The sequence below is a fragment of the Diabrotica virgifera genome, chromosome 4, assembly GCF_917563875.1.
Source record: "Diabrotica virgifera virgifera chromosome 4, PGI_DIABVI_V3a".
In the NCBI taxonomy this organism is placed as follows: domain Eukaryota; kingdom Metazoa; phylum Arthropoda; class Insecta; order Coleoptera; family Chrysomelidae; genus Diabrotica; species Diabrotica virgifera.
This window is the reverse complement of record NC_065446.1, coordinates 140151638-140178157: the sequence shown is the minus strand read 5'-3', so window position 1 is coordinate 140178157 and position 26520 is coordinate 140151638. Positions and strand designations below refer to the sequence as shown.

The 26520-nt window shown below is 33.6% G+C and overlaps 1 protein-coding gene across 2 annotated transcripts in view; it reads right to left on the bottom strand.

Moving 5' to 3' along the window:
- LOC114335267 (transmembrane protein 26) overlaps positions 1–26520 on the bottom strand; it is a 261871-nt gene that overhangs the window by 106792 nt on the left and 128559 nt on the right. For both annotated transcript variants that reach the window (XM_050648406.1, XM_028285484.2), the window contains exon 2: positions 7351–7513. In XM_050648406.1, the coding sequence (XP_050504363.1) occupies positions 7351–7407 (57 nt within the window). In that variant the 5' untranslated portion in view covers positions 7408–7513. The remainder of the gene's footprint in view (positions 1–7350; positions 7514–26520) is intronic.

The window sequence follows — 26520 nt, the reverse complement described above, 5'->3', positions numbered from 1 at the left end:
ATATTGTGACTACAAGTCGATGTTACAAGATTAAATTATGTATGTGCCCAAAGAGCAACATGCTTCCCTGCTCGAAAAAACTAGGTACTTGCCATTTGAATTAGCACAGGCCAACTGAAGTTGGTCTGTGCTAATTCAAATGGCAAGTACCTAGTTTTTTCGAGCAGGGAAGCATGTTGCATCTAACATCGACTTGTAGTCACAATATTTTATCAAAAGTTATAATGTAAGCCATATATTATGAAGTTACCACCTTCACTGGTGTGCTAGTTACAACTACTTTGCGGAATGCACTGAAGATGTTCTGTTCAGAACGAAAACGTTTTGCAATCCATGTGGATGACTTTTAGATAGTTTTTTAATAAACGATTTTATACCAAAATACAATTTGAAGTTTTTACTTCTGTATAGGTTTTTTTTAAACTATGGTATACAGCCAACTATTGGGATTTTCCCATTAATTTTATTTTAAGACAATATTAATTTAGAAACCGTAATTAGAAAACATGATCTGGGAGTGATGAATGAAAATGGAGAGCGCTTTACAAATTTTTGCTCCAATCATCGTTTAGTTATTGGTGGAACCACCTTCCCACATAAAAATATTCACAAGGTAACATGGACTGCACCTGGTCATACAAGAGAAAATCAAATAGACCACATCGCCGTATCAAAAAGATGGAGATCATCTCTTCTTGATGTACGTAATAAAAGAGGAGCAGACATCGCAAGTGACCACCATCTCTTAATTGGTACTATTAAAATCAAGATGGCACAAAACAAAATCACAAGAAACACCAACAGACCCACATTTAATTTAAACAAATTAAAACGCTCCCAGGAAAACACATGTTTAGGGAGGAGCTTCAAGTAAAAACAAGAGAACGTGAAGTAAATAGCTGGAAAGATTTGGCAGCTGTTTTGACAGAAATAGCTGAAGACAAGCTAGGTAAAAAAGAAGAAAGATAGAAAGGAATAGATATCAGATGAAACTTGGAATCTTATCGAGAAAAGAAAACAACGAAACAAAGATATCTTGCAAGCAAGAACTGTAGAAGGAAGAACAAACCGACAACAAGAATATGAAACACTAAATAAAGCAGTTAAAAGGAATGCAAGAAGAGACAAAAGAAAGTGGCTGAAGAACTTGCAAAATAAGCAGAAACAGCTGCACAACACAACAGGACTCGAGAGCTGTACCAAATTTCAGGTTCCAGGATGTAGCCGACCAATTGGAAACACTTTCCACTGAGACCAATAAAATAGGTTTGAAAATCAATATTAGTAAAACCAAATCCACGAGAATAAATGCAAGGAATAACACGCTATTTAATATCGACAACATGCAGGTAGAAAATGTGGAAAACTTTATGTATCTTGGAAGTGTCATAACAGAAAGCGGAGGTACAGAAGACGATGTTCGTTTGAGGATACGAAAAGCTTAATAAGCATTCAGCATGCTTAACCCTGTTTGGAGGTCTGGGGAATATACTACAAATACAAAGAACCGAATATTCCAGTCAAATGTTATGTCTGTTCTACTCTGTGGATGTGAAACCTGGACAAAATCCCTTACAGACAAATTGCAGGTCTTTGTTAACAAATTTTAATGTCTACGAAGAATTGTCCGTATTTTCCGGCCAAACACGATTAGAAACGAAGATCTGGTACACTTGACCCAACAGACGAGGGTAGAAAATGAAATAAAGTCCGTAAAGTAGGGCTGGATAGGTCACACACTCCGAAAAGATAGTTCCAGTATTGCAAAAACTGTCCTAGAGTGGAATTCCCAAGGAAAAAGAAAGAGAGGTCGCCCAGCACAAAATTGGAGAAGATCCATCATGGAAGAGATAAGAAACCAAGGAAAGTCTTGGAATGAGGTGAACGTCCTAGCGCAAAATAGAACCCGATGGCGTGTTTTCACTGAAGCTCTATGCTCTACTTAGGAGTTCAAGAACATTATATTTTGTACCTATATAAATATACAGTATGGTGCAAATCAAATAAATAAATTCGTTATCTCGTAAACCGGTGACTTTAATTAAAAATTCCGAAAGAGGTCGATTTTTATTTTTAAGTTATGATATTGTGGCATATATGGTATAACTAGTGACGTCATCCATCTGGGCGTGATGACATAATCGATGATTTTTTTAAATGAGAATAGGGGTCGTGTGCTAATTCATTTGAAAGGTTCTTCAATTCTCTATTCAGTAATATAAACATTTACATAATTATTTATACATGGTGTCCAAACATTTTTTATTAAATTAAATTATTATTTGACAAAAAAAGAAGAATGTATGTAATTTATTTAATTCAAAATACATTTTACTGTTACCCGAAAACTAAAAAATGTTTATTTCACAAATAAACATTGCTTTTCGATTAAATTTAATGTTCAAGCAAGCTCCCGGCAGCCACCTGCCTCTTAGAAGTTTGAACATTTAATTTGAGCGAAAAGCAATGTTTATTTGTGAAATGAACTTTGTTTTCTGATTTGTGAAAGCAGTAAATTGTATTTTGAATTAAATAAATTACACACATTCTTCTTCTTTTGTCAAATTATTTAATTTAATAAAAATTTTTTGGACACCCTGTATAAATAATTATGTAAATGTTTATATTACTGAATAGAGAATTGAATAACCTTTCAAATGAGCTAGCACACGACCCCTATTCTCATTTAAAAAATCATCGATTACGTCATCACGCCCAGATGGATGACGTCACTAGTATACCAGATATGCCACAATATCATAACTTAAAAATAAAAATCGACCTGTTTCGGGATTTTTCCTTAAAGTCACCGGTTTACGAAATAATGAATTTATTCCTTTTATTTGCACCATACACCATACTGTATGTACAATACAGTACTAGTGAAAGTCCGGTCAGTATCCTCATCTCTTTTGAACGGTTATACTAGGTACTTATAATAGTAAAATTCGGAGGGAGGAAATAAACGGACGTAGGCTTCTCAACTAGTCATAACAGGTGACGTAATAGTGACAGATGACGTTACAGAGCCACTGTGATAGATAATTTTAAATGGGACCTTATGACAAGTGATACCTCGTTTGAAAGGTATTGAAAATACCTATTCGGTCATACTAATTATGTTTAAGTTTAAGCTTATTTTTATGAATAAATTAAATAAATATTAAATTGTAGTTTTGCATTTCATTTATAAAAATTTAAACGTCCGCCTATGGTCACTTGTCAAAAAAGTTGACGTTGACGTAAGGACAACTAGGGTCTACTTTTTTGACAAGAACGAAGTAACCAAAGGCGGACGTTAGAATTTTTATTAATTATATTAGAATATATTCATCAGATTCATATCAGCCTAAACCAAAACAAAATTAGTAGGTACTTGTATTAAAATTGTAGTTGACGTAAAAATAATTAGAGAATTGAAAAACGTCAACTTTTTGACAATTACCCAGAGGCAGACGTTTAAATATTTATTAATTAAATGCGAAACTACAATCTTAGTATTTATTTATTTTGTTCATGAAAATGAGCTTAAACTCAAATAAAATTAGTATGATTAAATAGGTATTTTTCGATATTTTTCAAAATAGGTATTTAAAGATATTTATACCTTTCAAACGAGGTATCACTTGTCATAAGGTCCCATTTAAAATTATCTATCACAGTGGCTCTGTAACATCATCTGTCACTATTAAACAGGAAACCCATTATGAACGACCGGCTCGGCACAGCCCGATACGACTCAGGACAGACCAAATTCATTCGTATACATTTAAATGCAACTTAACCCATTATGAGCGGTCAGGTCGGTTCGGCTCAGTCCAGCATGCAAACGGAACGGCCGGAATTCTCCGATGAGAATAAAATCCGTTGAAGTCGAACGGCCAGTGCGTCTTAATTGTTGGTAGTAAGCAGACATATGTTGATTTTTTAATTTAAAGCGCGTTGTTTGTTTTGAAATACGGAAATATAAAGTTTGGTTTGAGGCATTCGAAAATGTTGATGAAACTCGCCATATTATCTTCTTTTGTTTGATATTTCGTGCATCCAAAACCGATGTAATTTTGCATTTTCGTCTGTATCAATCTCAACACAAATTGCACTTATTATTATAATTCATACAGAAGTAAAAACTTCAAGTTGTATATTGGTATAAAACCGTTTATTAAAAAACTTCATAAAATGTCATCCAAAAGGATTGCAAAACGTTTTCGTTCTAAATTAGAACATCTTCAGTGCATTCTACTGAGTAATTTGAACTAGCACACTATTCGCGAGCTCAAGCGAGGGTGCTGCCGCTTATTTGGAACTAGAGGAATTGGAATGAAAATATAAACAAATCATCCGTTAACCTATGTATGAACGTCGTTTGAAAGCTTGTCGGATATATTCATTTAATTAATAATTTATTTATATTAATTAATTACATCAATAACAATATATTAATTATAACAAAATACGTGATCCCAATTACATCGGCCATTTTCATGCAACTGCACAGCCACCTATAAATAGTCGATTGAGTTCGCGAATTTAAAGTGGTAACCTCATAATATATGGTTTACATAGTATTGTTTGACAAAATATGGTGACTACAAGTCGATGTTAATGGATGAAATTATATACATGCTCAAAGGGCAACATGGTTCCCTACTCGAAGAAATGCTAGGTTCTTGCCAGTTCAATGGGCCCAGATCAACAGATGTTTTTGAACAACTTGAACTTTTTACTTTTGTATGAGTTTTAAACTATGGTATACAGCCAGCTACTGTGAATTTCCCATTGATTTTATATTATTATAACCTCTTCTTCCGACGAGCTCTCGATAGAAAATTATCATTTTTCAGATGCCGTGCCGTGCCGGCCGTTACAAATTGATTTTTGGACGTACCGGCCTGTCTTGTGCCGTACCGGGCTGTGCCGAGCCAGGCGTTCATAATGGGTTTCCTGCTTTAGGTCACCTGTTATGATTAGTTGAGAAGGCTACGTCCGTTAATTTCCCATATATATAGTAGCAGATAGATTAGGCAAGGTCCGAAAAATAGCGTAACGCGAAGCAGTTCGGGTCGGTGGTCTATCTATCTCTCTAGAGCGGTGCTTAGCTTTCTCTCTCTAGCATATGATGGCCGCTGCCTCTGCGTCTGTGTCGTTCCATTACTCCCACCCCTTGGTGATACGCTCACACTCGTACGACAGACAAAGATAGCTAGACCACCGTAATTGATATTGGCGATACACCCCGATGCATTGAGTGGCATATCCCTAGCCTGGTCTATTATTAATATGCCTATATAACTTCCTCCCTCCAAATTTCACTATTATAAGTATAACTGTTCAAAAGATACGAGGGGGACCGGAATTTTGACTAACACTGTATAATTTGAAGTAACTGAGCTCTTCAACCAACAAAATATCGAAAGAGTTGAGCAATATACATACCTGGGCACGAATTTAAATAGCCAGTGGGACCACTCAACAAAAACTAATCAGCGAATAATGAAAGCGAAAGCAGCATACGTTAGAATGAGACCCATTTTCAACAGTCGGGACATATCATTAATAAAAACAAAATACCGTCTGTTGAAATGCTACATATTCACAGTTGTGCTCTACGAAATGGAAGCGTGGACACTAACTGCTGCATCTATAAATCGACTCGAAGCTGTCGAAATGTGGTGTTATAGGCTGATCTTACGTATATCCTGTAGTGATGTTGAAAAAGTAATTATTCGTTACAAAGTACTCGTTACTTACGAATACCGAAAGTAACGATTACTATACAGAGAGGCAAATCATTACTTTGATTACTCTGATTACTTCGTTACTTCGTACCAATCGTATCAGAGCTAGTAACGACTATTGTATCTACTTTGATTACGTTGATTACTCTTATTACTTCGTACTTCGTGAAGGTCGTTATTATATCGGGATACCTATACAAAATACCTACCAACTGAGAAATACGATTCTCGATATGATTACCGGTATTCAAATACAAAAGTAACAAAAGTAATCATAGTAATCAAATCATTTTTATCCCTTAAACAAATTGGTGAAGGTCGTTGTTATATCGGAATACCTATACAAACGTACCTACTGAGAAATACGATTCTCGATATGATTACCGGTACTCAAATACAAAAGTGACAAAGGTAATCATAGTAATAAAATCATTTTTATCCCTTAAACAGATCGGTGAAGGTCGTTATTATATCGGAATACCTATACAAAATACTTACCCACTGAGAAATACGATTCTCGATATGATTACCGGTACTCAAATATAAAAGTAACAAAAGTAATCAAAGTAACGAATACTATAAATGATTACTTTATACAAAATACCTACCTACTGACAAATACGATTCTCGATATGATTACCGGTACTCAAATACAAAAGTAACAAAAGTAATCATAGTAATCAAAGTAACGAATACTGTAAATGATTACTTTATACAAAATACCTACCTACTGAGAAACACGATTCTCGATATGATTACCGGTACTCAAATACAAAAGTAATCAAAGTAACGAATACTGTAAATGATTACTTTATACAAAAGTAACGATTTGTAACGAATACTCGAAAGTAACTATAATCAAAATCACTAATATCCTGGGTTGACCGAATTACTAGTGTGGAAGTTCTGCGTAGAATGGGAAAAGAGTTTGAAATTATCATCATAACCATCAAAACAAAAAAATTAGAATATCTAGAACTGATTCTCCAAGGGAAGGTAAATGGTAAAAGAGGACCAGGAAGAAGACGCATTTCCTGGCTTCAAAATTTACGAAAGTGGTATAACACGACTACCACTGAACTGTTCCGCGCTGCGGTAAACAAAGTCAAGATAGCCATGATGATCGCCAACATCCGGAGCGGATGGGCACTTTAAGAAGAAGGGTTATTTATGATATTCAAAAATGGGAGAAAACCGTTCAAACACCCAAAAAAGACCCAAATAAGAACCTCCACGTTTTTGGGTGGTGTGGACGTGTTTCTCCCATTTCTGAATATACTAATGGACTTTAAAAAACCTTGATTTTATTTATTTTGAAGTCTATAAAATGGGGAAAATTTTCAAAAATCCCTTAGTAATCCCGTTTTTCGTATTTTTGAAAGTGGTGCTCCTACTAACTGAATAGATGAAAAACTTACGGAACCTCATGGGACGAGAAAATTCTCATTTTGTTTAACCAGAAGATACTACTGGGAAAAAGCAACATAAGAAACTGAAGTTCTTATAATTAATTTGCTGTGTCCTAATTTATTAATGTGTTCTGATATTATTTTATTCGACTGTTAGCTCTGAACTAATTTAAAAATGACAAACTTATTTATCAAGTATTTACCCCGATTCCTATGAATGTGTTCAGGTCTTTAAGTTGTCCTCCCGTGGTCAGATTCATAGGTAATTCTTCGAGAGCTTTTAACCTTCGATCTACTTTGTCCAATTCTAGGAGCCATATCGCCGGTACTACACTTCCCAAATAGAGAAACACGGATGGACAAAACCTAAAAACAAATAACAAAAAATAGTTTCTTATGATATATCTGTGGATACGATGGCCTGGTTCAGACACATGCAGATATAAAGATGGTATATTATATTATAGTGGAAATGATAACGGTGATTCACAAGATAGAAATCGAGTAGGAATTTTTATAGCTTTGGAATTAGAATATGTCCTCAACTTTGTCCTAATAAATAACAAAATACTGCCCTTCCAGCGGCGCGCCACCCATTTAATATTCCCCTAATATAGTTATATGCATCCACTGCAGAAATAGAATATGATAATGAAGAATGATTTTAATGCCAAAATTCGTAAAAGGCATAGATCAGATCGTGTAGGGAAATATGGCCTGGGAGAAATGAATGAACGAAGGGGCAGACTCTTTGATTCTGGCCAAGAACACAATATGGTACATATTATAAACTACATTCTTATACGTTCCTAAAATCGAGGGACTAATAGAGATCCTAAAACAGAAAATTTCAAAGTTATTATTGAAATATTAGTCATTTTTTATACCATTAATTAGGGGTTTTTTGATCGCATAAAAAATGTCAATTTGGCGCTTTTTAAAACTGAAAATGTTTTAGTTAATTTTAAAACAAATTTTCAATACTTCACCACTTTTCCAAATTTTAATATTTTCCAAAAATCCTAGTTGATGGTATGAGAAATAACTATAAAGCTAAAGAAAGGAGTCCGCGAAGAATATGTAAAGAGTGTGAGAGACATGTATAAGAGAGTAACAAGTATAAGAGAGTATAAGAGACATGTGTAAGAGACTAGTATTGTTCTGAAGCTATTTCTTTCTGGCATTTATGTAATTTATTATTCTAAATGGGAAATAAGTCGCAATTGAACTTAAAAATTGATTTTATTGACGTTGCGACTTCCACCTCGGACGTCGTTCTCAAAAAACAAAGTAGGTATTACTAAATTAAACAAAAATGTTGTTGCTTAGTAAAAAAATTCTTCTAATAATTTAATTTAATCTGACTCATTCATATCGGCAATTCAGACATACATTATACATTTTAAACTAGAAGACTTTTAAATGATATTGCCAATATTTTATGAGTTGAAATGCTGACAATACATGTGGTTGTCTCTTTAAAGACAAATCACGTGCTATGATTTTTTTTATGACGGATATTCTTGAGTTAAAATTGAGATTAAATTTCATGTAATCGAATGAACTATAAAAGTAAAAATGTATACGATTTTTATTCAGTTGCAATGTCGCCTGGTGAGAACAATAGTGACGAAACTTCAAAATGAACATTTAGAGATAATCGTATTTGAAGTTTTGATGAAAGTGCTAAACAGTGTAACTGACTTATAGGTAATCATTTTGCAAAATTTTTCTAATAATGTGCTTTCTAGATATGTAAACCAATTAGTTGAAGTAATTTTATTTGAAGAAAAGATGGATATTGTATTTATTTTTGATTTTTTTTTCTGTGTTACGCCATTATTGCATTATCGAAGATGTTTAATTTGATGTTTCGCCACTATACTTTAATACTACTATACTACAACAGTTTAGTTTCTGTTTTAAATAATTAAAAAATCTACTTTTAAAAATAAATTAAACGCATCAAATAAAATATTTTATTGTACACACCAGTTATGCGCAAAATGAAACTAAAGTACAATAGAAAAATAACAAAATATGATCTTAAGTAATAATTATGAAAACGATAAACATGATAAAAGATAAAAGTAAGCAAAAGAACTATGAATAGTAAAATTATATTCATCATTTCACTCACGTATGTTTCGTATTTCAAACTACTAAAGAAATGATTGTGGGTAGAAGGAATTGATTTATTTTGTAAGACTTCTTTTTAGAAATGAATATTGGTTCTCGATAGTGTGGAATTAAACAATACTGATCCAAAGTGGATAGACGCTTTCTTGATTTGCTATTTCTAAGTACCTAAGAACGATTGAAACTGAGTGTCTCCGTAAGAAGTTTTATAAAAAAAAAACACAAAAGCAAAAACGACCACACAGACAAAAGTGCTTATTCGCCACTATTGCACATTGTACCTACTACTATCTTTAATAAAATATCTAATGTTTCAAATCCATGTAGGCACGGCGTAATTACAGATTCGCCAGTATTGATATTAAGTTTGGTGTGCTTTCGTCGTTAATGCATCAAAATATTTGACAAATTAACAATACCATAAAGACTTGTAGGCGCCCTCTAGTAATAAGGAAATTAAATAATGGTTAGCCGATATTGCACATAAAAGAGGGCATATTTAGATGTCGATTGATGGACTTAACACAAAAACGTTAATTTTCGAGTTTCGCCACTATTGTTCTCACTAGGCGATGTGAAGGCCAAACTGTCTTAATTTTCACTCAGTTCAGAGAGCGCAAACTAGCACTCTAATCGACGATTTCGCCTCTTATTAGAGGCTCATCAGAGAATGCATAGATTGCTATGTCTGACCCAAGTTAAAATCTTCAGCCGGCTAGTCTCCGTATTGCAACGAACGTGATGGTAGTAGCTGCCTAGCGGCATCTGCTAAATAAAAGTTAAAGTTGTCAACCTAATAAAATATTTAAAAATATAATATCAAATTGAAAACTTATTGGACCATTTTCCTGGTAACACCTCTACGGCCTCTAAAAATTGCAAGTCAGATGGATGCTGCAAAGAAGACAAGAGGAAATTCTAAAACTTGCAATTCACAACCCCGTCTGTTCACCGTGGTAAATTTCAACGGACAATGGACCTAGTTACTCAGTAGGAGTAACACTAATATTAAATAAAAATGTATACCATTTTTATTCAGTTGCAATGCGAAGCCAAAACTGTCTTAATTTTCACTTAGTTCAAGAGCGCAAACCAGCAATCTAATCGACGATTTCGCCTCTTATTAGAGGCTCATCAGAGAATGCATAGGTTGCTTGAACTAATTGAAAATTAAGACAGTTTTTGGTATATATGGTATACATTTTTATTTCATATTAGTATTACTCCTATTGAGTAACTAGGTCCATTTTCCGTTAGATTTTACCACGGTGAACAAACGGGGTTGTGAATTGCAAGTTTTAGAATTCCCTCTTGTCTTTTTGGCAGCATCCATCTGGCTTGCAATTTTTAGAGGCCGTGGAGGTGTTACCAGGAAAATGGTCCAATAAGTTTTCAATTTGATATTATATTTTTAAATATTTTATTCAGTTGAAAACTTTGACTTTTTTCGAAGTCTTTCAATAAAGTCGTCCCAGAAACGCGACTCATAAATATTGGCAATATCGTTTTAAAGTCTTCTACTTTAAAATGTCTGAATTGCCGATATGAATGAGTCAGATTAAATTAAATTATTAGAAGAATTTTTTCACTAAGCGACAACATTTTTGTTTAATTTAGTAATATTTTGTATGAACTGAGAAGTCTCTTGAGTACTTCCTAGTACTCAAATCTGAGTAAAGATAGAAAAGTAAAAGACGGTTTTTGCTTGTTTTCGATTCAGAGGGATGCGCAATCCCTGGATAGCTGTTTCTGCCATTGCAGGCTTGCTCAGCAGAGCTAGCGTGCACACATCTGAAGCGAAAATAAGCCAGCCATCTATTTAAGTGAAATTTCCAAGATCATTTGAAATCCACATTGGGACGCAATGCAGCGAGATCTCTTAAATGAATCCACCAATACCGGGTGTCCACTTATATTTTCCCCCATTTTAACTGCCTATAACTTCTAAACGGCTCAAGATAGAAATATGCGGTTTTCGCTGAAATGTTTTATTTTAGTAAAAGTTTTGTCTAAATGGACTGAATTTTTTATATCGCTTTCAAATACGAAAAAAAAAATGGCGGATTTTTGAAAAAAACGTTGTTGACTTTTTTTAATGCAACACCCAGTATATTTTTTTGTAAATTGAAAGAAAAGTCATTCACCTATCCAACGATATAAAGTTTTTCAAAATCGGTTGTCAAATCACTGAGTAATTAATTTTTAAAATGAGAGGGGCAACGTGGATATCACTTACCTAAATAACATAATTAAGCAAATTGATATTATGTTATGTGATTTCCAAATTGCATCTCTCATTTTAAAAATTAATTGCTCAGTCATTTGACCACCGATTTTAAAAAAAAAATTATATCGTTGGATAGGGAAATGACCGTTCTTTCAAGTTTTTAGGTAAATGACCATATTTTATGTAGCTTTTAAATAAAAAATGGCGGATTTTTGGAAAAAACCGTTGTTGACTTTTTTTATTGAAACACCCAGTATATTTTTTGTAGCTTGAAAAAACGGTCATTTACTTATCCAGCGATATTAAATTTTTTAAAATCGGTTGTCAAATGACTGAGCAAATAATTTTTAAAATGACAGATGCAATGTGGAAATCACATAACATAATATCATTTTGCTTAGTAGTCCAGAAAGCCACTGCGCATCCGCTAGGAAAAATATTCTAATTCGGATTCTTTGCACAATCTTACTCAAAAAGGACTCCTTTTAACAAATTTGCATGTTGCCAGGACCAAAAAGTGGTCAAAAATTTTTTAAACTTTTTTTTTTGTTTTTTTTCCTAAAATTATTTTTTTTGCACGGAAAAAAGTTTTTTTAGGTTTTTTGGATCATTCCAAAGAGAAAAGGTCTGTAGTGACTTTTCTCTAAAAATGATAGTTTTTGACATATAAGCGATTAAAAATTGAAAAATTGCGAAATCGGCCATTTTTATCCGTCAAAAACTATGTGAAAAGCTGAAAATTTGAATGTTGCCAAGGTAGATAGATATTCTTTAAACATCTATTGATGAAATTCCGAAGAGTTCTTTGCAATACAATATTTAAAACTCCTTTGTTTTTTAATTGCTAATCAAGCGTGCACGACACTATTTTCCACCGACAGTATGGTGCAAATGAAAGGAATAAATTCGTTATTTCGTAAACCGGCGACTTTAAGGAAAAATCCCGAAACAGGTCGATTTTTATTTTTAAGTTATGATATTGTGGCATATATGGTATACTAGTGACGTCATCCATCTGGACGTGGTGACGTAATCGCTGATTTTTTTAAATGAGAATAGGGGTCGTGTGCTAGCTCATTTGAAAGGTTCTTCAATTCTCTATTCAGTAATATAAACATTTACATAATTATTTATAAAAGGGTGTCCAAAAAATTTTTATTAAATTAAATTATTTGACAAAAAAAGAAGTAGAAGGGCACCCTGTATAAAAAATGATGTAAATGTTTATATTACTTGATAGAGAATTGAAGAACCTTTCAAACGAGCTACCACACGACCCCTATTCTCGTTTAAAAAAATCATCGATTACGTCATCACGCCCAGACGAATGACGTCACTAGTATACCATATATGCCACAATATCATAACTTAAAAATAAAAAACGACCTGTTTCGGGATTTTTCCTTAAAGTCGCCGATTTTCGAAATAACGAATTTATTCCTTTCATTTGCACCATATGTCGGTGGAAAATAGTGTCGCGCACGCTTGATTCGCAATTAAAAAACAAAGGAGTTTTGAATATTGTATTGCAAAAAACTCTTCGGGGTTTCATCAATCGATGTTTAAAGAATATCTACGTACCTTGGCAACATTCAAATTTTCAGTTTTTCACATAGTCTGTGAGGGTTAAAAATGGCCGATTTCGCAATTTTTCAATTTTTAATCGCTTATATGTCAAAAACTATCATTTTTAGAAAAAAGTCACTAAAGACCTTTTCTGTTTGGAATGATCCAAAAAACCTAAAAAAACTTTTTTCCATGCAATAAAAATAATTTTACGAAAAAAACAAAAAAAAAACGTTTAAAAAATTTTTGACCACCTTTTGGTCCTGGCAACATGGAAATTTGTTAAAAGGAGTCCTTTTTGAGTAAGATTGTGCAAAAAATCCGAATTAGAATATTTTTCCTAGCGGATGCGCAGTGGCTTTCTGGACTATAGTTATGTTATTTAGGTATGTGATATCCACGTTGTACCGCTCATTTTAAAAATTAATTACTCAGTGATTTGACAACCGATTTTGAAAAACTTTATATCGCTGGATAGGTGAATGACCTTTCTTTCAATTTACAAAAAAATATACTGGGTGTTCCATTAAAAAAAGTCAACAACGTTTTTTTCAAAAATCTGCCATTTTTCTTTTCGTATTTGAAAGCGATATAAAAAATTCAATCAAAGTTATAGGCAGTTAAAATGGGGGAAAATATAAGTGGACACCCGGTATAATAAAAATTAAAATGGTAAATAATTATTTAAATCTTCTTATTGGAAATTGTTTCTGGTACATCTTTAATCTGCGACTTTTATAATTTACAAGACAGCAGACGACGAATATAGAAAACAAAAAGGACTCTACTATATGCAGTCACATTGCGTTTTTATTCGTCTAGGAAAAAGACAGAAAGAAACTTTCTAGTACTCAAATCTGAGTAAAGATACAAAACTAAAAGATGGTTTTTGCTTGTTTTCGATTCAGAGGGATACGCAATCCCTAGATAGCTGTTTCTGCATTACAGGCTTTGTTACGGGTTAAAAGTCGCTAAGCAACTAGGAACGATTTTTAATATTCAGATTGTCATAATTTTTGCTTTATTCTTACAAGTACTGGCCTAAACAATTATTAAAATCAAACTTCTATATTGTCTTGAATATTAGCTGCTATCAAGCCATTTTTAAGTCCGAAATCATATAGAAACTCAGACATGAAGTAGGCTTTAGGTATAAATTGCTACCTGTCTAGTAACTGTCATGTCTTTGTCTTTACCTGTCTAGTGTCATATTTTATTCACTTTTGATTTTCACTTCATGAGGACAAGAAGTGTTTGTCTTATGAAACTGTTTAAGGATTTTAGATCAGAAGTCATCCTGAGAATTAATCAAGAAATATTAAACTTTCTGAAGTTTTAGAGGATCTTGTTTGTCAAGGATTTATAATTCTCGGATATTTAGGTCTTCACGACCTCACTTTCTTTTGGCCACACGCAATCCTTCAGACCATTTTTCTTTCTTCCCTATTTATTCTATGTTGTGAGTTTTTTTAAGACACCCCTTCCCAGAACCGATAAATACATATGTACTTGGAGAAACTATTAAGTGCCCGTAGAAACAAATAAGGGAAACTAGAGAGTTGTGTGTTTTTTCCCGTACGACAAATGAAGCATCGACAAAAATATAAGGTAGAATCAGAACAATTTTTATCTTAAAAGAAAATGTTGTTTTACCAGTCTAAGCCGCCACCTTAAAAACTGCGAGCCACATACAGATACAGTAGTCATATAACTTTTTTGGTTTTTGTAAATAGTGACATATAACATAGTTTAAATAATTACAATATTAGTGTAAGCTAAAAAGAATATTCTTCGAGGAAAGCATAAACTTTATTTGGGCTTTTTATCTCTTTCTTTTGTTTTTATATTTTTAACTAAGATTAAAAATAATTGTAGATACTCCAGGGTAATAAGCTAGAAATAGACCATGTTCGGGACACTTAAAAATCCAGGTAGCTGACTACTTTTTTAGTTATTTTAGTCCTATAGAAAGAAAGCTACCTATTTCCTGCCTAGAGTTCGCGTCCGTTTCTTAATTATTAACAATTTAGTGCAAAAATCGCGATTTTTTCGATTTTTGGACCCCATTCAAAAGCTAAATAGTTGACATAAAATTACAAAATTTACTTTTTTAGAACATTAAAAAACCTTTAAATATGAAAATTAATACAGAGAAAACAAAAACAATGATAATTTTAAATACGAGGAAGACACATGCAATAGAATTAGACGGGAAACAACTAGAGCAAGTGGAATATTTTAAATACCTAGGAGTAATATTCGAAGCAAATGGTAATAAAGACATGGAAATAAACGAGAGAATGGGACGAACAGGAAGCTTATTTAACGCTTTGGAAACAGCATTTTTGGGGAAAAAAGAGATAGCGGAGAAAGTAAAAACGACAGTCGTTAAATCAGTAGTTAGACCAACAATCATGTATAGCAGCGAGACATGGACATTGACGGGGAGACAAAAATCCAGAGTCAATGCTATGGAAATGAGGTTCCTGAGGAAAATAGCAAACAGAAAGAGGACAGACAAAATACGAAACGAAACGATTAGACAAAACCTAAAACTGGAACCAATTAATGAAAAAATAGTGGAGGGACAACTTAGATGGTTCAGGCACGTGTGTAGAATGTCGAACGAGAGGCTTACAAAACGAGTGTTCGAAACAAGAGTGCAGGGGAAAAACAAAAGAGGAAGAGCAATAGTTATGTGGGTAGATGAAATCAGGAAAGAAGTCGAGAAGAAGGGATTGACATTGGAAAGTGCAAGAAACCTAACACAAGATCGGAAAGTATGGAGACTACAATGCCAAACTCAACTCCACCAGCCTTACACCTAAAGGTAGAAAGGCTTAGGACTAAGTAAGTAAGTAAGTAAAAAACCTTTAAACTTTTTTGAAAGTTAAAAAGTTAATTTGTTGCTACACAAACTGCAACATAAGTGAAAATCGTTATTTGTTAATAACTTTTAGTAAAACTACCTTATAACTTTAGTTTTTCACCCAAAGTTGGGTATTGGGGTACTTAACAAACCCTCAAAATTTGATACCGATCAAATTCTAATTGTTTATCCCAGAGACCTTTAATTTGCAATAACCTAAGACATAAAATTATGAAGATAGGGCAATTCTGCGTATGCCAAATGAAAGTAGAAAACTGGTGTTATCAGAATGTACTAAAAAAAGATAAAAAATTATCTAATATAGTCAAAAATTCTAACGCCAAATTTGTGAAATTTTGTAGTTTAAAAACATTTAGAATAACTTTAAAAATAGTGTCCGTAGAAAAATCATTTTACATATTAGAAAAGCTGGTATTTTACACGAATTTTTAAAAATGTAGTTCAATTGGTGACCAGTCGTGGTAAGTGAAGGGGGAGTTGGGAGCCGACAAATGCACGAGTTCAAAAACTAAAAAAGGCAACTTAAAACTATTATCATTTTCTATATCTCGGGATCTACTGAATATATTTTGATCGTTCTTTTTTAATTTGTATGTAATTTTTCTGTACATTACAAACATGTAATTTGTCTAGACATTTATTAATTAATAAACAATCTAATTTGTTTAAACAATTTTTGAAAAAATAATGTTTTCCCAAAAATCCATGATTTTAATCATGCTATTGTTATTAATCATAGAAAAAGTTAAGGTATACTTTAATAAATAAATTGTCTTCAATAAATAATTATCTAATAAAAATCATTTATTTATTAAAGTGTACTTTAACTTTTTCTATGATCATTAATGATATTATGATTAAAAAAATTGATTTTTGTAAAAAAATATTTTTTCAATAATTGTTTAAACAAATTAGACTGTTTATTGATTAATAAATTTGTAAACAAATTGCATATTTGTAATGTACGTAGAAATTACATACACATTAAAAAAAGAAAGATCAAAATCCATTGAGTTGATCCGGAGATACAGAAAATTATATTCGTTTGAAATTGCTTTTTCGGTATTTTAACTCGGTGGATTTGTAGGTTCCCCTTAGTAATCGTTTGAACTACATTTTTGAAAAATCGTAGAGGGTGCTGTGAAGGTACAATGTTTGTGCAAATTTTTTAAGAAAAAATACAAATCCCATTCTTTAAAATGGCATTAATGAGATTCCTTAATTATTATAAACAAAATAGCTGTGAATTAAAAAAAACATATGGCTTACTTTGTCCCAAATGAACCCAGGCTAAATTTCTTTATTTGAAAATTCGTATTAAAGTACTATCTTTTCGAATATATAAAAAGATTGTTTCTACGGACAACATTTTTAAAGTTATTCTAAATGTTTATAAACTACAAAATTTCAAAAATGTGGCATTAGGATTTTTGACTATATTAATTATTTTTTTATCTTTTTTAATACATTTTGATACTATCACTCTTCTACTTTCATTTGGCATACTCAGAATTGTCCTATCTTCATTATTTTCTGTCTTATCTTATTGCAAAATAAAGGTCTCTGGGAAAAACAAATAGAATAACTCTTAAACTAATTAACCCATTTAGCGCCAAAGGTGCGAAAACGCACCATTTTTTGTAGAATTTTTTTTGACAATTCGTTAATTTTTTTTAAACTTTGTATTTTTTAAGCAACCACAAGATATAAGTGTAACTAAATTTAATTTTGTTTAATTTCCAAACTCGTGCTTTCATCACAAAAATATTTTCTAAATGTCCGACATTTTCAATCCTTCGACACAACTTTATTTTTACTGTAGTAATTTTATTGGCATAACACTTTTGTGGTCAAATAAATTAAAACATTTTTTTTTTAACCTATTTGTACACCAATCACTGGCGAAGCGTCCATGTAACCACTGTTACCATTGGTAACAGTTAAAAATCTTGCAAATAAATATTTTATGACGATGAATAATTCTGATTCGATGAATAATAATATTAAATTACCAATATTTTTACCAATAGAAATATATTATTATATTATGTGGTAATAGTACCTAACTCAGTAAATAGCCAACTACTCGAAACTAGACACGAAAATATTGGCGAGTTTATGTGACTCAGTTGCACTTTTATACTCTGTTACCAGACTCGCTTCTGGTTACAATGGTTATATACCCACGCTGGCGCTCGGCACCGGCTAGTGACTGAAAATTTTGAAGAAACGACGGCATAATCGCGCTGTGTATCAGTAGCGCTCTTACCAGATTTAAAATTGGTGACAGTACCTATAAAAAGTGTGCGTGCAGTTAACCATGAATGAGTGTTTCTTCTTAATCGATCAACTACTTGAAAAGTAATTCTCCTTGTATAATTTTGAAGAAAAAAATGAGATTAAAAATGAAAGACCTCTTTTAAACAATTTAAAAAAGGAATCAACAAAAGTAGTTCGATATTTTAAATGTAGTTGGTACAGTGAAAATCCTTGCTTATATTATGGTTGCAAGAAAAATATACTGTATTGTTGGCCATGTCTTCTAGTTTCTACAGAAAAATGGGTGAACCAGGTTCACGATTTAAATAGTGTTAGATTTTTAAAAAGGAGACATGAAATTTCTCCGTTACCTACATGTAAGATGTATACCCAATTTGATTCAGTTTGGCAAAACAAAAATCAAAAGTTCTCTTAACCAAGCTAGTAATAGTACAGCAACAGTTCTGCCTATTTCCCCGTGTTAAATCCCATAAGAAATCGCTAAGGTTCATTCTGGTCATTTTTGTCTCGTTTTGCGACTGCGCATGCGCGAAGGCTCGTCTGATCGTGACGAGTTATCTCCGTTGTTATTGGTCCGCTCGTGGCGTGTGAGGTTTGGAAGGGGACACGGCATTCTCGCATACGTTGTTACTTATGTGTTCCCTCACCACTTTCGAATCTAAATTTATAACACCACGCCCGTTTATGAATATTTCTAGGCAGCATATGTCTCTCATAAATTTAATAAGGTAATGTTTTGCTATACTTCATTATATTTGTATTTGTTAAAGCGTGATGAGGAAGGATTAGTTTGTGTGAAATAAAGACATCTGCATGTCTTAATAATAACCACCAAGGTTTTTAATATCTAAAAATAACTCAACCATCTGGCAGTCTAATCAGCATCCGGTACTTCAGGGCAAATGAGGGGAGCAACGACCAACAGTGGGAGTAAACATTCGGTCTAAAAATTGCATTCAATCATTAACATATTTAAAGCATAGGCCTCTTCTTTCCATCTCTCGCAAAGTATAATATACAGGGTATAGTCAGAAAGTTAAACCATTTTTTCTTTCCGTCTGTCGAAAAGCATAATATACAGGGTGTAGTCAGAAAGTCAAACCAATTTTTCTTTCCGTCGGTCACAGAGTATAATATACAAGGTTTAGGCAGAAAGTCAAACCAATTCTTTCCGTGTATCACAGAGTATAATATACAGGGTTTAGTCAGAAGGTCAAACCAATTCAACATATACCATTCTTACGGCCAAACCAACAAACATCCACCGTCTTCTACGATTGAATACTACTATACATGAATCTCCAGCCAATCACACACCTGTTCCTAGAGACATATACCATCCTTACGGCCAAACCAACAAACACCCACCGTCTTCTATGATTGAACACTACTATTCATAAATCTCCATCCAATCGTGATTGTGAGTTGCATACTTTATTTTATCTACGGCAAGTCGGGTAATATTATGTTTTGTAGGTAGGTAACTCAGGTAAAAAAAAATGGGAATATATGTTTTATTAGAAAAATCGTTCAACAATATAGCATAGCACAAACAATTGTTGGATATATAGATATGATGCATATGTGGTCATAGAAAAGGCATTTAACATAGTGAAAATAAGCAGTAGTATTAAAATAAAAAAAAAACATTGTACTGTATTTTACCTATGCCCATAAATTAATTTAGGTTACATAGACTGAAAAAAGGTTAGCAAGGACAGTCAAGCAGTAAGTAATGGTTAAATATAATATGTAAACGTTAATAAAATAATGTTAGCATCTAAGCGATGGAATGTGAGTAAAGTGATGAATAAAAATAATGTAAGCATGAAATAAATGAAAGGTAGTCATTTCGGTCGAACATAAATTTGTTGAAAAAAACAAAAATATATTCTTAACAGCAGCCACCAACGTGAAGGTACGACTACATAGACCGCCATGTTAGTAGGGGTGATGGTTAGTAGGAATGAAATATTTTACATTATATGATAATATATTTAATAACGGCAATATACTTAACTTACTTACTAAGGTCACTCTATTACTTGGTTTAGTAGACATCTTTTTATTGATCTGTCGGACATCTTTTATGTATTCTTATTAATGTTAAAACACCGATACTTTGGTATCAATTCATTCGTTACTAAGTTCTATAGTATTCAAAAATGAATTATTAGGGGGAAAATAACTCTAGGTTATCTAATCTTAAAACTAGGGATTTTCCGACTCCTGTTTTGTGACAGGCTATCGACGACTTAAAACTAAATCGGGGCAAGAAGACCATTAAGTTATCGATTGTCTTAACTTGGAGGCTACACGAGCAACGGTTCCAGAGTTAACTAGAACGGCTCATTAATTTGCCAGTGATCCATATCAGATATCTTTTTAGTGGTCATAACTAAACATCTTTTTATATGGGTTAATCTTAATAATTATTCTTCATTTAGAGATAATATATACAAAACTACGATCTACTAGAATCATCATATGCAAAAACGATGAGTGCGGGAAAGGTTGAGGAATGTAGTAAAAAGGGTCTGTTCCTGATATCAGTATGTTAGCTGTAATAAATAAAGTTTTAAAAATTACAATATTCAATCATCTAAATAATCTTAGTGGCGTAAAAACGATTAGTGATAGGGTGATAAGAGGATTATATTATTAAAAAATGTATAATTCTGATGTACTTATCAATATTGCAGTTGTAATAGATAAAGTTTTAAGAAATGACTATATTCAATCAGCATCCATCTTAAAGTCAATCGAATCATCAATGGTAATTGTTAAAATAAGTTTATTAAAATTTTTGTCTTAAATCTAATCAACATCCATCTCAAGAGTATCAATTAAATAGTGCCCAAAGGGAAGCGTATCATAAGAACCCTGAATGTGTTGTCTTTTATCATCATTGGAGCTGAGCGCAATCTTGCTTTGAGTTATAGAATAAACTTGGTGTTTATCAGAGCGTATAAGATTTTGCGTGGCAGTCTTTGTTGTGAAGGTATCTAAACATTCTACGTAGTCCTCAAAAGTAATTTTAGTATTTACTACAGATTTCTTTACCCCCTTCGCCTTCTTTGTAACACCATAATTTCGTATAATATTATCAATTTCATCATCCTCATACTCCTGTTCTTTCAACTTCCCCCTCAGCTTTTCAATGTCATTATCTGTGGTAGCTGCTTTTGTCGTGTATAATTTCGATCGGAGTCCTATGTAATCGGTCATAATGCAGCCCTTATTCTCATCTTTCATTATGCCCAATACCTTCTTATTAACCAGAGGGATGTTGTAAATGTTATCTTTAGGATAGTCTGAGGTATCAAAATATTTATAGCAATCATGTATCATTGCTTCATACGGGTCTTTTTCCCGTATCTCCACAATCACCGAATCTGTATCTGTATAGCAGGTCGAAAAGTTTTCTCCGAACCTGCTAGCTAAGTAGCCATATTGGAAATCATATATGGTTGTTTTCGCCAAATCTAAAATACTCATTCCAACATAAATCGGTTTAACTAACCATATTTCCGCTCTATGCATCTCAACAGCAATCAAATTTTCATTAAAGATAGTGGCGTTTTTAAACAGGGGGCTACTTATTCTAGCTTCAGCTCCATAACGACCCTCCCACTCTGTCAGCAATTTAATATCAACGCGCCTGCGCACACACTCTAAAGTCTTACCGAACACTGCATTGTTCATAAGCTTAAACAGATTCTTTTCAAACTCATTTTTTGCTGCCTTCCGGAGATTTGTATTCAAGTCGATGTATGACTTTAACCAAGGAGACTGCTTAAATTTCAGGACTCGATGAATCTTTTTTAATATTAATCCATGAGCTAGCGCTTGCTTCAAGGCCCTGTAATGAATTACATATCTTTCTTTATCATGAAGGGTAGCCATTAATTTGGTCAGCTCTCGCGGACGTTTAGGAGGTTTCATAGTTTTCGGGTTCAAGGATTGGGGACAGAAAGGGATGTCTTTATGACGATCATGGAGATGTTGAGGGTACTCCAGATCGACCTCGAGAATGCACCCTTCAGAAGAATCGTCCGGAATACTAAGAACGTCGATGTTAGTATCAGTCCACTCGAAACCTCCAAATGGAAGATATTGCGACATTGCCCACCCATATTGATTATTGACATCGAAATACATCAGATAGGAGTCGGGCTTAGATGGGTCGTAAGATACCATGTACTTGTTATTAGCATGAACACGACGTTTCGAGCAAACTTGACTCAAACCACCACGAATGCCACGCTCCACAAACAAATGCATATCTGGATCAGTTAAAAGTTCAAGTTCCTGTTTTGTATACTTAAGCATTGCATCCCACGTGAATCCAGGTAGAGTAAAGTAATGAGCGGGGTCAAGATTATATGTTTCGAGACAACTGGAGCGGAACCGTTCGAAAACATCGGCAAGAAGAAGAATATCTGTTTTCATGTAGAGATCGACGTAATCTCCGAGAGAAGAACAAGAGAATGAGGACCAGACTTGGAGGGCGCGATGATAATGGCGGCGAGGACAAGGTTTATCCTCAAGTTTATTATAAAAAGACTCGATAGACGGCAGACATGTTTCAATAAAGCGATCAAAAGAATCAATATAATCATAAGGCATGATACCTTTCGCAGTAAGAAGAATGAATTGCTCCTCGGGAAGGAAAGCATATTGAGAGCGGAGATTAGGATATTCGGTCAAATAAGATGAGAGCTTATCGAGAGAAGACGCCATAAATCGAAAGCTATCGATGAAACGAAATTTAATTCGAGCACCATTAATGTGTTTAGTGAAAGATATATATTTTTCCTTAGTGATAGGAAGAAGATCTACGGGACCTTTGATGTGAGTAGCAATATCAGTAACAATGAAGTGGGCATCATATCCGCTGAGGTTATGAAATATCACAGGGATAGTGTGAGCATCTTTGTAATTAATGTTACACCCTTCATGAGCTGCAAATCGATAATTATTTTCTGGGATCAGGTGATTATGGTCTCGCATTTTCTTATCCCTGGGGGAGAAGCGCTGCTCACAAATATGACAATGAGTGGCTGCTTGAAAATCACTCTCTTGCTGAAAGGTCATATTAATATCAAATGGGCACATAAACACCGTAGAAACATCCTCAGCAAGCTGATTTAGTTCATCTGCGAACCATTTCATGCAATCTTTTCCACGATATGATTTGTAAAATGACAGAGAATCATCATAGGAACATTTAAAGTAATACCCAACGGCAGCAGGTATATGTTTTTGATAGGTAGTCTTTTCCGCACTATGTTCCAGAACGCTTTCGAGATCTGCGTATACGGCGAAGGGGGCTTTTAGTTTATTCCTGAAATTCTTAAATTTTAACATTTTTTGGCTTTCTTCAGGCATTTTAATGGCTGTTTCATTTATTCTTTCACAATCGTTGATGTGAGCTTCTAGCTGTGTAGATGATGAAAATGGTTGTAAACATCCATCACAGATAAGATCCATTCGCCCTTTGCAGCATGTCTTATGAACATTCAACTTTTCTTGTGATCGGAAGTAATGGAGGCAGCCATCACAGAAATATTTTGTCCCATCTTCTTTGCTAAGCTGCTTGGAAAGGAGGCGAGATAGATTTTTTATCCAAACGTAATGATATCTAACTTGCTCGTCATTATTATCTTGTATCAAAAGCAGATTCACATGTTTATCCTTCTTGTTTTTTGTTAGGAAGGTTGGGAGGGTCGTATAGTTCTTTTTCTCCTTTTTCAAAATGTATACATTGATCGATATATTATTCTGCTTTTCAAAATTCGGAATCTGTTTGATGGTCATTGGCCACTGAATACCTTTAAGTTTTAATATGGTCGAGTAATGTGGGTAAGATGACATTAAATCAGAGTTACTCCGACAAGGATATAATGCCGATATGACAGCCCATGCAAAGCATGCCTCATCATCATTCTTAACATTAATGCAGGCTTTCTTTCTTTTTATTTGATGGGGAAGTTCAATGTATGAGGAGCCAAGCTGTGGTGTAAATTTGTTTATATTAACCCCCAGGTTAACAACCGCTTTTAGTGCCCAGCCACTATCTCTCTCTTGGAATTCTTCCAAGTCTCTGTTGATGGGTTCCACTACTTTTTTCTCGAACCATTCATCAATATTGGTGTCTCTATAAATGGCCGAGTTTGAAGTAGTGAAGTACTTGGTTTCATTTATCATCTTATCGCCTTGAGCAATCTCGAACTCTCCTCCAAATGCTATGTTAACTTTCACTGCAGCGTTATTTTTTAAGGCATTTTGGATTCGTCGCTTGAACAGAGCTTTACAATCAACCAGGAAACTGCCCGGGTCCTTGTGTTTAAGGTTCGAAATGACTCCAGTCTGAATTCTCGAATTAAATGTAGATAAAGAGTCATCCCATTGTACCCTACGCTTTGCAGTCTCCGGTAGAGTTTTTAGTCCCGCCCCCTTCTTCTGTTCGGCGTTTAGTTGGTTTCTTAACGTTTTTACCAGTCGCATCTGGGCTTCGAGGTGGTGCTTTTCGCCAATCGTCTTTGCAAACCTCATTCTATTATGAATCATTTTAATCGCTTTTTTACACTCTACCAACCCTTTTCTTAACTTTTTTTCATTATAATTGTCAGATATTAACCCCAAGATGGATGAAATATACAGAATAAGTTTAGCCAACATGTTAAATTAAAACTAAAAAATTTAATATTAAATTATCAATAAAATTTTCTAAAATTGCCTATTTAAAGCAAAAATTATGAAAAGGTCAAAATTATCAAAAAAATTCAAAAATTAAAAAAAATCAAAATTTTCAAAATTTACCACACACCGGAGCACACGTAAATGATTTACCAAAGCACTGAAGGAAGATCTGAAACAGAATGAGAAAATACAAGTTACGTCAAGTATTTATTAAACTTTGGTCGGACGGAAAACTGAATGGTGATACGTTATGCTAAAAAGGCCCCTGAAATGAGTAGATTTGTGCTTGTTTTCTCATAAGAATCAATGTAAAAGTGCTGTATTTAACATATTTATTGAAATCATCAAATACTTCATCCAGGTCAGTGCTGATAGTTATAATTTTATTGCATGTGTTCATGGACTTGATATCTGATAGATTGGTGTCAGGTTTTAGATAAATAGCAATTATTTCAAAATTTACCTTTATGATATTGTGCTGATATAGATAGTCACTCAAAATGTTCAAAACTTTGGGTTTAACATGTTTTAAAAATCAATTATAATCCAGTTTTTTATCACTACTAAAACGATAAGATGCGATTCTGATTTAAACGCATGCGTCAATTTTAAAACACATCCATATATCACTTACAATTTAAGCGGTCTTAATCTTTTTTCGGGAATATAATAATCACAATTAGACTTATTATCACTATTTACATCTCCGTATTTACATGTTTTCCTACGTCGCGACAGCTTATCCGAGCGCGAAAACGATTTATTACACTTACTACACGTATTATAATTCACGATAAACTAATGAGGAGCTCCACTATTTTGCCTTAAATAGGATAAAGATACGAGAATATCAACCCCACCATATCATTTTTAACGATGTTGATCGTTAGCTATTTTTAGACCGAACACCGGCTAGTCTAGTCTGCATTTTGTTTGATATATATTTTCTTCGTGCGAAATGAGGAACATCTGGCAATTGTGATAAATTAAGAAAGATGATATTGTGGGAACTCATTTCTTGGTTTTTCTCATGCAAATTGGCAGCTGGCGTAAAGCGGACATTAAGACATAATTAAAAAAATTTAACTGAACCTCCACACACACTGTGAGAAACATAGTTGGTATTTTTTGCGAAGAATATAACTATGCAGAAACACAAACCGTCGTGTGAAATGAGGACATCTGCTTGTCATCTGCCGATCTAAGCACCGAGGTTTTAATATCTAAAAATAACTTAAGCATCTGGCAGTCTACTCAACATCCGGGCATGCCAGATGAGGGAGCAACGGCCCACAGTGGTAGTGATGATTCGGTATAAAAATAGCATTAAATCATTAACATATTTAAAGCAAAGGCCTCTTCTTCTCGTCTGGCGAAAAGTGTAATATACAGTGGGTAGTCAGAAAGTCAAACCAATTCTTCTTTCCGTCTATCGCAAAGTATAATATACAGGGTGTAGTCTGAAAGTCAAACCAATTTTTCTTCTTTACATGTGTCGCAAAGTATAATATACAGGGTATAGTCAAAAAATCAAACCAATTCTTCTTTCCGTCTGTCGAAAAGTGT